Source organism: Neltuma alba, unplaced genomic scaffold (assembly GCF_004799145.2).
Source record: "Neltuma alba isolate B1F8T4 unplaced genomic scaffold, ASM479914v2 tig00011648_pilon, whole genome shotgun sequence".
Classification (NCBI taxonomy): domain Eukaryota; kingdom Viridiplantae; phylum Streptophyta; class Magnoliopsida; order Fabales; family Fabaceae; genus Neltuma; species Neltuma alba.
This window is the reverse complement of record NW_021636296.1, coordinates 216,672-230,824: the sequence shown is the minus strand read 5'-3', so window position 1 is coordinate 230,824 and position 14,153 is coordinate 216,672. Positions and strand designations below refer to the sequence as shown.

The window sequence follows — 14,153 nt, the reverse complement described above, 5'->3', positions numbered from 1 at the left end:
GAATGCAGATAGAATCGGGCCTTGTTGGACTGAGAGGCAACTAGACCTGCCCTAATTGCACTTTTTTCGTTTTTCACAAAATATGCTTAGCAGGCTCAAAATCACTCAAATTAATTTAAAACTAAAAAATGGCGAAAAAGTGCAATGTAATTTGCACGTGAACACACCGAAACCCAACCCGGACCTGTTGCCGTGAAAAAACCGGATTGGATAATCGGCGACAGGTCCGAACTTTGTAAGTGGAGATTGGTTCTTCTGGCTGGCTCTCTCGGTCAAAAAGAAACGTATCCAGCGAACACAGTCGAGCGGAGAGTCGGCGTAAGATTCCAAACCCTAATCATCACCGTCTATTGCATTTCCCTGGCGCACCGAGAATTCGATTTGTTTCTATGGTTGGTCTTTCGCGTATTCAGCTCAAATTTCCCTTCCTTTTAGCCGATTGTAACGATCAATTGTTGTTCATAGTTTAATTTCTTAGCTATGTAATTCGACTGATTGCTCTGTTCTTTTTTTTCTTTTTTTACTCTGTTTATTTGGTTTTATCTGTTGCTGATGGCGGTAGCCTGCTCTAGCTTACGCGGCATTTTTGGCTGATTCCCCGCTCTTGCTGAAGATTCTGTACTAAATTATTGGGCTCCTGCAGATGGATTTAGTCAATAGTTGCAAGGTATATCTTTGATTTTTTATCTTCTTTTCTGTGTCTGATGTTCACCGGATAACGGCGGGTTTTGAAATTTACTGAGGTTCTTATCTGCGCACCAATTCTCTAGTCAACAACCATTTCCGCATCATTCAATGACCTTATAACCGTGGACCTTATGGCTTTTGCAGGTGCCGGAAAAGTGGGTTTTTGCGATCATGTAGTGTAGCTTATTCTTGTGATTTTATATCTGTGTATTAAACAATTCTTTGTTGTGTAGTTCGCACGGTAACTGGTTCCGAAAGTTGTTACCTTTATGACCAATGTCTCCTCATTAAAACATTGAGGAAGACGATACATTTGATGTTCATTGTCTTTTATGGACTTGTAGTATAATAACAACTTTTTAGGAACCAAATGCTATTAGGATGCGTAAAGAATTTTTAATTTTCAAAATTATAAATTGGATTTTCACAGACAGGTGAAGAACAGTTTATCCGACCAGCTACAGTCTGTGCTTTTTTTATTCTAGTGACACAGTTTTGTTTATTTATCACCATAACATCGCATGCCGATGAAGGAAGTTATATATCTCAGTTTTTTGGTTTCATAACCCTTTGTTATTTGTGATTCTTTCATGTTATGGCAGGACTTCCTTTTTTTATTCCTCTTCCTTGTATAAAATAAATAAGTTGGTGATTCTGTTCAATACTTTTGCCTAATGATTGGATTTTTTACTTCATTGAAGTGATCTTGATAATACTGTGTCTTGAGATGCAATCTTAATAGCATACACTTGAGGATGCTTGGATTTTATTTGCTTTAGTTCTTTTACAGTGGGACATGTGGTGGGTTATTCTGACCTGATCTGCTAATCTTATAATTTATTTTTTCCTGTAGGAAAAGTTGACATATTTTCGTATAAAAGAGCTCAAAGATGTACTCACCCAGTTAGGCCTTTCAAAACAGGGAAAGAAGCAGGTGAGGCAGAATTAGTATTGATAAGGGTTTTCTATGAAAGTGATGCTAACTGCGTCTCATTTAATAAATTCATTGCCTGGTTAGTGGTTCTTGTGGAGCACAAGAGCTACTTTTTTTTCTTGTTAACAAGTGATGTAGAAGAATATCATTATTTGTTCATTATGCTAATTATATTTACTAGGTTAATTTCATCTACTCTCTTTCTTGCTTGTTAGAGGTATAAAATGGTGTAATGATGTTAATGCCTCCTCCTCATCTATGTAGGATCTTGTTGATCGGATATTAGCCATTCTCTCAGATGAACAAGGTAAGCAATTGCGGGTGGGTGCATGTTGGTGCTGAAGACTTGACCTTTGGCTGTTTGCTATCTTGTATTTCTGTATTATGTTCGTGTTTTTGCTTTTTGGTTTGGAAGAAATCCTACATGTGGAAAGTTTAGAATTTGGGTTATATCTGCGGACTGGAAGGTCTAGAGAATGGAAAGCAATTCTTGTGGTTATATCTGAGACAAATATTAGAATTCATTTACTGGGGCATTTGCAGTAATCTTTCAGTCAAGTTCAGATTGAAATTCGTTTGACCTTGGCTATTCTTTTTTCCCCAGATTTTTGTTTCCTTTTTCCTGCTCTTTGCTTTTATTGATTAACTGATTTGTCTTATTCGCCCTTTGATGACAGAGTTGTAAAGTTGTAAGCTTCATATGTTGTATTGAAGACGTTTGGAGCTTTTTAATTATTTGGTGTCTAGTTTATTTTGATAATTTGGAATTTTGAATATTAAGCTGATGTTCCTCAGTTACCCTTTCCAAGAGTCTGAACGATATGGTTTTCTTCCTTGTCCTCAGTTTCCAAATTGTGGGCTAAAAAGAATGCTGTTGGAAAAGAACAGGTGGCAAAATTAGTGGATGACACGTATAGGTCAGTGTTGAAGACAATGTTGTTGATGATGTTCTCTTCTTGAATTTTATTATGTTTCAGAAACGTAATGACCTGAGCTTTACGTTGAACCTATACAGTTTGTTAAACGCTATTTTTTACGTTGTGATTTTATTATGTTTCATAAACATGTAGTGATCTGAGACTCTTAATCTGGGGAACTTATATAATTTGATATTTTACTGTTAGATCTTGTTTAAGTGCAGTATTCAGCTCCATGCATGTTGTAATTTCTTTCCTTCTATTGCTCCCTTGCTGACACTGCATTTTCTGATTGGTCAGAAAGATGCAGATATCGGGAGCAACTGAGCTGGCATCAAAGGGTATGTCAGATAGCAGTAATGTGAAAATTAAAGGTGAAATTGAAGATTCCTTGCAGTCAGTTACAAAGATTCGGTGTCTCTGTGGAAGTTCTCTGGAAACAGAGGCCCTGATCAAGGTGTAATATTTAATCCCTCTGTCTCCCCCTCTTCTCTCTCGTTTATTAATGCTCTTTTCAATTCAGTGCTATGTGTTCATATGGCTTGATTGATGATTTACAGAAGTTTCGAGTTGATATCCCCTTTTTTCTTTGTTGAAGCACATTTCTACAAGGCCCTGTACATATTGTGTATATTATGGCAATTTTTCAAATCTAATTGCAGTGTGAGGATGCAAGATGCCAAGTGTGGCAACACATGAGCTGTGTTTTAATTCCAGATAAACCTACGGAAGGCATCCCGCCCGTTCCTGATAAATTCCATTGTGAGATCTGTCGGCTCAGTCGTGCTGACCCGTATGTCCTGTTCCTTTCTAGTTTTAGCTATTTATCAAGTTTTGATGGTATGGCATGTTTGAATACGTTGCCTTCTTAGTTTAGCGCACAATGTTTCTTTCCGCTTGCTAGGCTATTTCACTCTAAATGGTTATGAGTTGCCAAAATATGTCAATTTTCACTTTGTCAGCTGTGCCATTCTCTGCTGCTGCTAGAACTAGGCTCATGAGTTGAAATTGTGCCATGTTCTGTTGTGATTCAACTAACTACATGGTAATTGCTTTATGTGGCCCATTGAAGTTCGGCGTTACCCAAATAGTGTGTTTTCTTTATTCTTTGAAAACATCTTATGCTTATGAAAAGGCGTTAGGTGAAGTAACGTCCTTATATTTGTGACTGTCATAAACGGAGCTTTTGACTTTAGGTTTCTAGAATTTCTAGTGGTATGTTTAAAGTGAGGGGAGTTGTATTTTTTATCTGGTGGTTAACATGATATTGGTAGTACATGCTTTTTAAATTACAGTGTATTGCATGATATATGATCTTAAATGTTGTTTTTTGCATTCATTTGTGTTTAATTTCTTTGTAGAAAGAAGTGTGAATTACTATCCTAGATATGAAGTTTTTCATTTAAATCTTTATCTATCTGAGGAAATAGGAAAAAGCTGATGAACGATCAATTGATGGGGATAGACTCTCAATAGTTTCAGTTTTTTTTCTGGTGTTCTGTTGCAGTTTTTGGGTTCCAGTGACACATCCTCTGCTTCCCGTGAAGTTGACCACAACCAATGTTCCAACCGATGGGTGAGTATGTGGCTGGGGTGGATTGGTTGAAGTCAGGAAGAATGTTTGGAATGTTAATATGCTTTAGCAAAATGAATGTCTTGTCTATTATTTTCCCTAACGTGTAATTTCCTTTTCATTACCTTTTATGCATTCAAGATACAAATGAGTGTAGTGAAATGAAAACATACGTGCGCACTTATTGATAGGATTTCTCCTCCTATTATCACCTACAGCAGTAGGAAGAAATTCCCCAGAATTTGTGTCAGTTTAGGGTCAGTTTGTGATGAAAATTGAAACTAAGTTAAGAATTTAACTTCCTATATGTTTTGGCCGCATCAGAATTTGTGTTCGATTGTCACTCTTTGGAAGTTGTCAGGTGTCTGTCCAATGCTCAGTTTATGGTTGGTTATTGTTGATTTGCAACGCGCTGTGTCATATTCTCAGTGGTAGTGCAATTTTTTAGGGCGGTTTTGATACGCCTCCTCGTTTTCTATCTGATCCTAGGGCTGTCATTTATTTGAGCAAGTCTTTTTTTTTTTTTAATTAGTTTTTGGGTTTGGAGTTCTGTACGCTAATATGACTGCAAGCTTACAGCAAATGTTGTCGCCATTTTTTGTTTTGCTGTTTTTTGGGTGGTACTTTCTATAAATTTCTGCCAGACACGTGGTATTTGCATTTACCATCAGCTATCATATCCTATTCACCATGAAGCATAATTAATTTAAATTAATGTGCAAATGAAGCTTTTATGTTTACTTGTTTTGTTGAGGTGGAGTTTTGCCCAGGAAAATTAATTTAATGAGAAGTTTTCTGATTTTCTCTATTGTTCTTATCAGGTGTTGTTCCCTCCATAAAAAAATTTATTCTATAGACTCTTTCTCGTAATCGCATGCAATCATGATGGATCTTTTTCTGTGGTTATAATCTAGTTTTCAATTTAGTTTACTGGTTGATTGACCTGACCATGTTCCTGTTTGTCTTGTTCAGCACTAACCCTGTGCAGAGTGTGGAGCGATCATTTCAACTCACGAGAGCAGATAAGGACTTGGTGTCTAAACCAGAATTTGATGTTCAGGTTACATTGTTTCTCCAGTGTCAGCAGCTTAATGTGTAAGCTTAAGTCCAATGAGTATATTGATTTAAATAGAATGACGTCATATGTAGGTCTGGTGTATGCTTCTGAATGACAAGGTCCCATTCAGGATGCAGTGGCCTCAGTATACAGATCTACAGGTCAATGGTATGTTAAGTCGTGGTCCTCTCTACCACCTTTCCAGTTTTTTATTAGCATTATATGGGGCTTAATGGATGCTTCTAATAACGATGTTTTGTGAAAATGCACGGTCTTCCTTCTCAGTGTCCCATTTGAATTTCTTTTTGTCATGTAGGTGTGCCTGTTCGTGCCATCAACAGACCCGGTTCACAGTTACTTGGGGCTAATGGTCGAGATGATGGTCCAATTGTGAGTTTCTTGTTATCTATGGTTGTGACTAAAGTTCTATTGGGGGCTCAATTATTGTTCTGTCCTTTTTAGCGAGCACAAGCATTTGATCAAATTTCATACATTGTTATATAGCTCTTGTCCAATTTCTTATGGTCTCATTCTTGTCAGATCACGCCATATACAAAAGATGGAATAAACAAGATTTCCTTAACGGGGTGTGATGCTCGCCTTTTCTGTTTAGGGGTTCGTATTGTGAAAAGGCGGACCGTGCAACAGGTAGTTTGCATTCTAAACACCATGCCTTGTGGTTTTATAATGTGAATCTGCCTTGAAGAAACCAGCTGTATACTACTGCTGCATAATTTTCATTGCTACAGATCATTTAAGATTTACTTTTGTTATCCAGATGCTAAGTCTGTATTAAGTTATTAACTCCAATTTGCAACCCCTATTCAACCAAGTCAGGGCACCATGACTCGTAATAATTTAGCTTACATTTCAAAAAAATTGCATCTGCCTTGATTTCTACATAGTCATGCTACTGCTTCATACTTTTTATTCTACAGATCGTTTAATGTTTCCTTTTCTTATCCAGATCCTAAGTATAATTCCAAAGGAGGCTGATGGTGAGCCTTTTGAAGATGCTCTTGCACGTGTCTGCCGATGTGTCGGTGGTGGAAATGCAACTGATAATGCTGATAGTGACAGTGATCTAGAAGTTGTTTCTGATACATTTAGCATCAATCTCCGTTGTCCAGTAAGGCTTCCTTTCGTTAGTGGTGCTTTCAGTATTAGCTGAAGTTCAGAAATTTTTGTTAATGTGTCTACGCTTGGGAAATCTATAGATGAGTGGTTCAAGGATGAAGGTTGCTGGAAGATTCAAACCTTGTGTTCACATGGGCTGTTTTGATCTTGAAGTTTTTGTGGAAATGAATCAGCGGTCAAGGAAGGTAAGTTTCTGACAAAGGATCTTGTCTGATTCTCCCCGGGGTGATCTTTAATGTTTGCTGAAACCTACAATGATCAATGCAGTGGCAATGCCCTATCTGTCTCAAAAATTATACCTTGGAGAACATTATTATAGACCCTTACTTCAACCGTATCACATCTCAGGTATTGTCATATTGATGGTTAGTAGTCCTTGGAAAGCTTGCATATTGTGAATTAGTAGTTATTATATGAATGGTTTGTTGGTACAGATGGAAAAGTGCGGTGAAGATGTGACAGAGGTTGAAGTGAAGCCTGATGGTTCTTGGCGTGTTAAGGCTAAGAGTGATATTGAACGCAGGGATTTGGGTAATCTTGCACAATGGCACTTCCCTGATGGATCGCTGTGTGTTTCTAATGATGAAGAAGTCAATAGAGTGGATGCATTTAAGCAGATTAAGCAGGAGGGTGTTTCTGACAGCCCTAATGGTTTAAAACTTGGCATGAGGAAGAACCACGATGGAGTTTGGGTTTTCAGCAAACCCAATGACACCAATACATCATCAGGCAATAGATTGAAAGAGAACTTTGGAAATCATGAACAGGTGGTTATTCCCATGAGCAGCAGTGCCACAGGGAGTGGCCATGAGGGTGATGACCCTAGCGTAAATCAGGGTGGTTGTGGACATATTGATTTCTCTAACAATGGGACGGAAATGGAGTCTTTCTATCTTAATAATGTTGATTCAGGATATGGGTTTGCAGACAATAACATGACTGCTCCCACTGCTGATGCTGAAGTTATTGTTCTAAGTGATTCTGAGGAAGAGAACGACATGTTGGTATCTTCTGCAACTGACTACAAGAATAATCAAACTGATACTGTTGGTGTTGGCTACCCTGTGCCGCCTTCTGGAATTGCCGATTCATATGCAGAAGATCCCACCCTTGGCTGCTTGGGACTTTTCAATACTAATGAAGATGAGTTTGAGATGCATTCCATGTGGTCAGTGCCTTCTGGAACTCAGGCAGGTGCAGGATTTCAGTTATTCACTTCTGATGCAGATGTGTCTGATGCCTTGGTCCATTCGCAGCAAGATCCTAATTGTTCCACATCACTGAACGGTTTTGCATTGGCTCCAGACGCTACTTTAGCATCTAATACTCTCATGCCAGATGCCTCTGCTGGTCGGTCTGATGCTGATTTAAATGGTGGTTTAGTTGACAATCGGCTGCCATTTGCTGGACATGATCCCTCGCTCCAAATATTTCTCCCCACTAGACCTGCAGAATCATCTAGGCAGCATGAATTGAGAAAGCAGGCAGATGTGTCTAATGGTGTTTGCAATGAAGATTGGATTTCTCTTAGGCTTGGAGGTGGTGCTAGTGGTACCAACAGCCATGCTACGACACCAAATGGTCTGAATTCTAGACAGCAAATTCCATCCAGAGAACCTTCCACAGATGCTATGGCTGACACTGGTTTGTTTTCTTTTCAACTTGAAACCACTAGTATTTTACATCTGCTTTTATTCCGTGCTTTGTCACACTTTTATCCCCCTTTCCTTTAGTTCCCCCTTCTCTGCTCTAAGTCATTGAATTAACAAATGTATTTTAACTACTGAGAAGGATGACGCAGCAACCATTAATGCTTTATGGCATATTTACCGCCACAAGAGTGATGACCCAGCAATCATGAATGCTTTATTTTCCCCACAAGTTTCTTGACTGATTATTCCTCCTTACGCAGCTTCTTTGCTTCTTGGTATGACTGATGCTAGATCTGACAAGGCGATTAGACAAAGATCAGATAACCCCTTCTCATTTCCCCGCCAAAAACGTTCAGTAAGGCCCCGCCTGTATCTCTCTATCGATTCGGATTCAGAGTAGAGGTATAAGACGGCATGTTTCTGCAAGTGTTTCTGGTCTTTTGTGAAACGGAAGTTGCTGCCGCCTGAGGCATCTCCAGTGGAACAGATTCATGCTCATTTTGCTCCTGCCAAAATGCTTGCATCTGCGGAGTATCACTTCCTTATATGTAAAGATGATGGCTGTAAAGATTTCCAATTCTTTGTACTTGATATTTAAGGTTCCCGACACATGTTAACAGGACAGGCGCAAGCTGTTACTCCTCAATATTCAATGAGGATCTGGTGGGGTATAGTGTCGGTACTTGTACAGAAATGGGTCATTTGCTGGGTGAACTTATTGAAGAGGTGGGCGGTTCCCCTTAGGAATTAATATACGCATTTTTGTCTCTGCTGAGCGAATAACCTGTACATGCTAAGCCATCAGATTCAATAGTAAAATTTAAAGTTTAGTTGCTCATTGGCGTCGGGATTATTTTTCTTGCTTACAGCTTCGTTGCTCTACAATCTGCCCAGTTTGTCTGATCGATTTTTAGGTTTGCCTTGCGACGCCATAATTCTTCCTTCTCGAGTGCAACTGTGGATGACTGCGATCACGAGGTAAGGGGCTTAGGTTGCGCGGGCAAGTCTCAGGCAAAGCAGCCCAAGTTGCTTGGCAGGCAACCCCTGAGGCAAAGGCGAAGCCCCTCTCCGTTTCATGCACCTAGTCCCTACCACAGCCCGGGCATGACTCCACTCTTTCTGATACCCTTCTGAATATCAATGCACTTATCATTAAGACCCCATCATGGTTTGCTTGAGATCCAGGCCAGATCATGATAGACTGATGGAGCCTGGCCGATGAGCGTGGAGGGTCACAATTGAAGCTGAAAAGGTGAAGGCCGGAACAAATGGTACCACACAATCGTGCTCGTGTTTTGGTGGGCATTGATGGAGCGTAAGCGCAGCTTCTACAGTGGCAATTCATGGAGAGCTTTTTTTAAAAAGAGAGAGAGAGAGAAAGTAATCAGATCTCACGACGCAGGCATGGTAGTAGCCACATGTCCGGTTCGTCGTCCTCGATGGTTAACTCGCCGTTACGCCACGTGAGAGGGATCGGGAAACCTTGGGAGCCTTTTTGACCGTAGGGATGGAATCAGACATTTTTAAACTACAGCGATGTAAACTATGGGTACCAATCGAGGAATCTTTATTGTTTTCAATCTGCCCAATGGCATGCGCGCAAGTGTGTCAAAGATATTGTTGACCATCGCCAGGGGCCTAGCCCCGTCTTTTGTTTCGGTTCAACGTTAAGTCTTCATGATTTGATAAATTTTCCCGCATTAATTTGTTAGAATAAACTAGGGCATTAGGATTTGTTGATTGGGTTCACCAAAGCTTTTATTCCATTGTAGTTGGTTATTCTTTGTGGGACGTTGGGGCTTTTTTTTTTCTTCTTTTTTTAAAATCACATCCTTTTGAGTCGTTCTATTGTCAACACATCAGTATTAATACGTATAATACGCGCGCGCGTAAGAAGAGTTTGGACTTGATTCATTTTTAATGCATAATATAAATATAATATGTCGAACTCTAACATGATATGTATGATTGCAGGCGGTTTAAGTTCACACGGTCTGAATTGTACAGAGTCGTGAGGGTTAGACCCGAAACACGGTGAAATCAGCATCCGCCGCCAAACTCTAAACCATATGAAATTCAATTCACGTCCAAGAAAAACCTAATTGAATTTTGCGAGGATGCAATGTAATTGTCAGTTACTCTATGGACGACGCTGATGTTAGCATACAAAATGGTTTGTCTGTAAACACCCTAACCTTCACTTTCTGTTTCCAATACTGGGAGAATGCTTAAAGCTGAGGAACCAAGATGCATGCCTCGAACAATACCTCCATAGCCAACCATAATCTTTTGGCACAAAAGCAGGATGGAATCCCAAAGGGCTGTTCTTCCCTGAGACAAATGTTAGGACTGTTAGCACATCAATAACAAAATTTCAACCCGCCGGGCTGAATAAAGCACTAGTGGCCACAACAAAGTACTTCATGTAGCATTCTTATAAAGCGATGAGAATATCTATATGCAGAAAAGAATTAATTTTAAGGTTAGTAGTATTTCATGTCCATAGCCTGAAAATGATATTTCAGCCACAACCAACCTGAAGAGAAAACTGCAGCTTCTTATCCCAATACAGTGCGAAGATGGGGGGGATCTGCTTACCAACCACCAGTATACATGCTCCTGGATGCAGAACAGAAGGGACAGTAGATACTACAGCAATGTACTTCTCAGGAAACCTTTCCTTTGGAGGAAGGACTCCCAAGAATAGGGGTTCTTGCTAGATTGAGCCCCAGCATATGAGGTGGCATCCACATGCAGCATCCACTTTGGATGCTCCAGGAAAGCACAGAACAGATACAAGAGCAAGTGAGAATCAGACGGCAGCTCAGTTGTCCACTTCTTACTTTTAGTATCATAAACCTCCCCATTTCCAAGATACTCATAATTCTTCAAGCATGTTCCTTCCGCAAGCTCTGTTTAAATAGAGACAATATAACTCAAAAATTAGACTATATCAGTGTGGCAGCTCAAATGGCAGACTCGAACTAGGGTTCAGCTTCAATTTATCAGAGAATCTCATGAGGATTACTGATTAAGCAACCAATCCATTTCTAAGATTACCTCGGATCCTTTGCACAGTGTAATCAGCTCGAACAGTGCTTTGAGGTAGTAAACCTTTAACCCACTCTCCTTTAACCAAAGCTTGAAGTTTTTGGTGTTCAGTGATGGCATCCAGGCAATCCTGCATGAAGGGGACCATAGTATTCTGCTGAGCCTGTGGGCCTTGCTGCAAATTTGACACAGGCAGCTTGGCTGTATGCAAACACAGGCATTCAAGAAATTGTAAAAACTTAGCCTATATAAACAAACTGTGGAAAAGATGAATTCAACTGAATGATGTGAAGCAACATACACGTGGAACCCTCTATGGCTTGCACAAGGGTAGAACGTAACTGATGAAGAAGTCCATCTTCATTGAGATTCAACTGTGGTTGCCAATCTTTTGTCTTATCAATTGTTGGGAAGGTAGCAGGGGTTCCAAGAGATGGCATATCATTTCCGACTTGATTGATTTTGACTGAAATACCAAGTTTAGCGGCTGCTTGCGTAACCTACAAACGTAAAAATCACAGGGCCATGGGAAAAAAAACTAAATTAGCTACTAAGATGATATTGGTATTATGGGCCAACGCCCCCAACCTGCCTTGTAAAAACGAAATAAGTTGGAGGTGGCCTGATTTGACTTCTCTGGTGAAAAGAATCCCGGCAAAAAAATATACAAAAATTAGTGCCTCCTACACAAGAAATCATCATGACAAAAATGAACCTGAATATGGCTGGTCTCAATCTTGTCAAGCAAAGGGTTCAGCAAAACCGAAGAGAACCATTGCCTAAGGTGATCACGCCACAGCTCAATTTGAGGATAGATGCCCAGATGTTCGAAAGCTTCAACAGATTCTTCCATGGACATTGGTGAAGGGAGATCACTCTCTCCTTTCTTTGGGGGCGTGCTAAACTTTTGGGAACCTGGTGACATCCTCACAGGCCTCAGAGGTGTTAGCCTTGTAGTTCCAGAAGTATTAGCTGACCCTGTAGCTGTATTAGGGCTCACAATGCCAAAACCAGACATGATAGGGGGTGGAGTAGACAGCTTCCCTGCTGATTCATCGATTTTTTCATTGACTACTGCTAAGAACTGTTCAAGTTTTTCTTCTGATGTTATCTTACTAGCAGGAGAGGCTCGCCTATTGGACCAAGGACCTGAGATAACTGAATCCGTTCCAGCTGAATTCTGAAGAGACGGTGGAGGTGAAGTCACCCCAGGGACAAGATATAAAGAGGATAAGGGTGACTTAGAAGGGGTGCTCATAGGACGTCCCTTACCTCCCCTACTAGAATTCGAACCATCAGCATCAATATGAGGTGAACGACTAGGACTGGGAATCGGCTGATGAAGGGGCACAAGCAAATCTGAAGATATGGGTGTCGATTTAGACTTGGGAGGCTTTTTAATTGATTCATATTGAACACATTCTACATTTGGCTTCACTCCCAGAAGCCCTAATTGACGTTTTGTAAGAAACATCTCATTCCTACTAACTTTGGAAGCAGGCATCGCTGGAACACCAGCAGTATATCTGACTTTATGCAGAAATATAGCTTTAAGGAGAGCAAATATAGTTCCAGCGAAGATGAGACCCACAAAAGCCTGCAGAGTCTTGGCAAGCCAGTCTGATGTTCAAGACATTTATTAGAAGAGATATAGCATTCAAAGCAATCGTGCCAAAGAATGAAGAGGGGCGGAAAAACTAATTGAGCTTAGGATCTTACAGGCTGTCTCTTGAGAAAGATTTTTCAGCCTCACGAAGTCAATGAATCCGTTTTCCCTACAAGAAGCAAAGCTAGTTAGATAAATGAGTCGCTTATAAAGTATCCTTAAGTAACATTACAGAGTGAAGTCAGAAGCGGATGTCGATTGTACAGATGATATCCAGGTACGTCTGACAAGGAAACATAATAGAATTATATTCATACTATGGAAACAATTTGGTTCTTTGCTCATACTCATATGAATTCATAGGATATAAAGGGCAAATAATAGATAATATAAAGCAGAAGAACTCCAAATTCCCTATTCACCAGTCACTACATTTCTATGACAACTTCAAATAAAACCGTAACTATCTAGTCTCTGCCGGAGATATATGTTTCGTCCAAGTCGACCTCATGGTAATTTCAAGGTTTCAAGATGTTAGAAGCAAAAAGAACTACTGCGACAAGAGATTGATTCAGCTCGTGAAAAAATCAACTGATCAACTAATGGTAGCATGATCTACTATAGAAACCGCAGGCACAGTTTAAAGAAGTCACTTAAATGAAAAAAGTTCGGCAATTCATTTCAAGTTCTTTTTATCTTTCCCCCGAGTTCTTTCTTGCTACAAAGAAGCGGTGAAAGTGGCAAGCGATGAATGAAAATGCAGCAGAGCACCTGAAGAGAACGGTGATAAAAGCTAAAGCAGAGGCAGAGAAGAAGGAAACGATGCAAAGGAAAGTGTGGCTGGAAGGTTGGAGACTCTGGGCGGTAAGAACGGCAGAGAATGAGGGGTTTTGGTAGACGTAAAACTTGGAGGGGTTCGGTGGAGGTGAAGTCTTGTCTCTGGTAGCCCCTGCATCCATGGCGGCTTAGGGTTTCAGGCGTCGGAGCACAGACGCAGGAGGAGTCCTTTCAAAATTTGGCAGTCCCACTCCCACCGATCACCGAGGTTTAAGGACTCAGTCGCGATAGACGCATACCGATGACGCAGATTCAAAATTTTCAAACTTTCCGAGCCCACGAAGAAGTGATATATAATATTCCAAAATGGTCCCTCCTCTTCTAGCGGGCTGCGGTCTGGCACTGATCGTATTTAAAAACACGGCTTAGGTTCTTAATATAAAAATTAACTAATTTGAGTAGGTTAAAGATATTAATTAAATTAGTTAATGTGATATGTTTTTTCTAAAATATTCTAAGTGTCTTTTTTAATTCTCACCTTCATTTTCTTACTTTTTTGGGAAAATATTAATATAAGACCGACATCAATATATAATAAATGAATAATGCAAAGTCCTTTTCTTTTGGCAACAAAATACTTTTAAAGTTTAGAATTCCATATTTAGATTGTCTTCCAAAAAATATCTACCTCTGATAACAGACAACCTAGTAGTTGGTTCTTTCTGGTCACATGACAGTATGGAAAGCAGGCCAGGCATTTTT

At 40.0% G+C, this 14,153-nt stretch overlaps 2 protein-coding genes across 3 annotated transcripts; one reads left to right on the top strand and one right to left on the bottom strand.

The window, feature by feature from the left end:
* Window positions 1-234: 234 nt before the first annotated feature.
* LOC114716234 (E3 SUMO-protein ligase SIZ1-like) lies at window positions 235-8,795 on the top strand. Of its 2 annotated transcripts, none has more exons than XM_028901208.1 (17): window positions 235-318; window positions 563-667; window positions 1,541-1,621; window positions 1,886-1,928; window positions 2,466-2,538; window positions 2,839-2,995; window positions 3,201-3,331; window positions 4,046-4,114; window positions 5,084-5,171; window positions 5,261-5,336; window positions 5,485-5,558; window positions 5,709-5,816; window positions 6,136-6,297; window positions 6,386-6,490; window positions 6,573-6,653; window positions 6,740-7,949; window positions 8,218-8,795. In XM_028901208.1, exons 2-17 carry the CDS (start codon window positions 644-646, stop codon window positions 8,355-8,357), a joined length of 2,622 nt encoding a protein of 873 aa, XP_028757041.1. In that variant the 5' UTR covers window positions 235-318; window positions 563-643; the 3' UTR covers window positions 8,358-8,795. The 2 variants fall into 2 exon arrangements, with proteins under 2 accessions (XP_028757041.1, XP_028757039.1); XM_028901206.1 differs by having other exon boundaries at window positions 252-392.
* A 1,096-nt stretch (window positions 8,796-9,891) lies between these two features.
* On the bottom strand, window positions 9,892-13,675 carry LOC114716267 (transmembrane protein 209-like). Its single transcript, XM_028901250.1, is given in 8 exon segments — window positions 9,892-10,288; window positions 10,494-10,663; window positions 10,666-10,869; window positions 11,018-11,209; window positions 11,310-11,508; window positions 11,724-12,628; window positions 12,728-12,783; window positions 13,386-13,675. Coding segments are annotated over 8 exon segments (2,055 nt in total). The 5' UTR covers window positions 13,574-13,675; the 3' UTR covers window positions 9,892-10,147.
* Window positions 13,676-14,153: the final 478 nt, after the last annotated feature.

Bases quoted from the DNA above. Each gene is read 5' to 3' on its own strand.
- LOC114716234 (XM_028901208.1), top strand. From the start codon at position 644: ATGGATTTAGTCAATAGTTGCAAG. The intron at 2,996-3,200 runs GTGTAATATTTA...ATCTAATTGCAG, and splicing joins AAACAGAGGCCCTGATCAAG to TGTGAGGATGCAAGATGCCA. The intron at 7,950-8,217 runs GTTTGTTTTCTT...CTCCTTACGCAG, and splicing joins AGATGCTATGGCTGACACTG to CTTCTTTGCTTCTTGGTATG.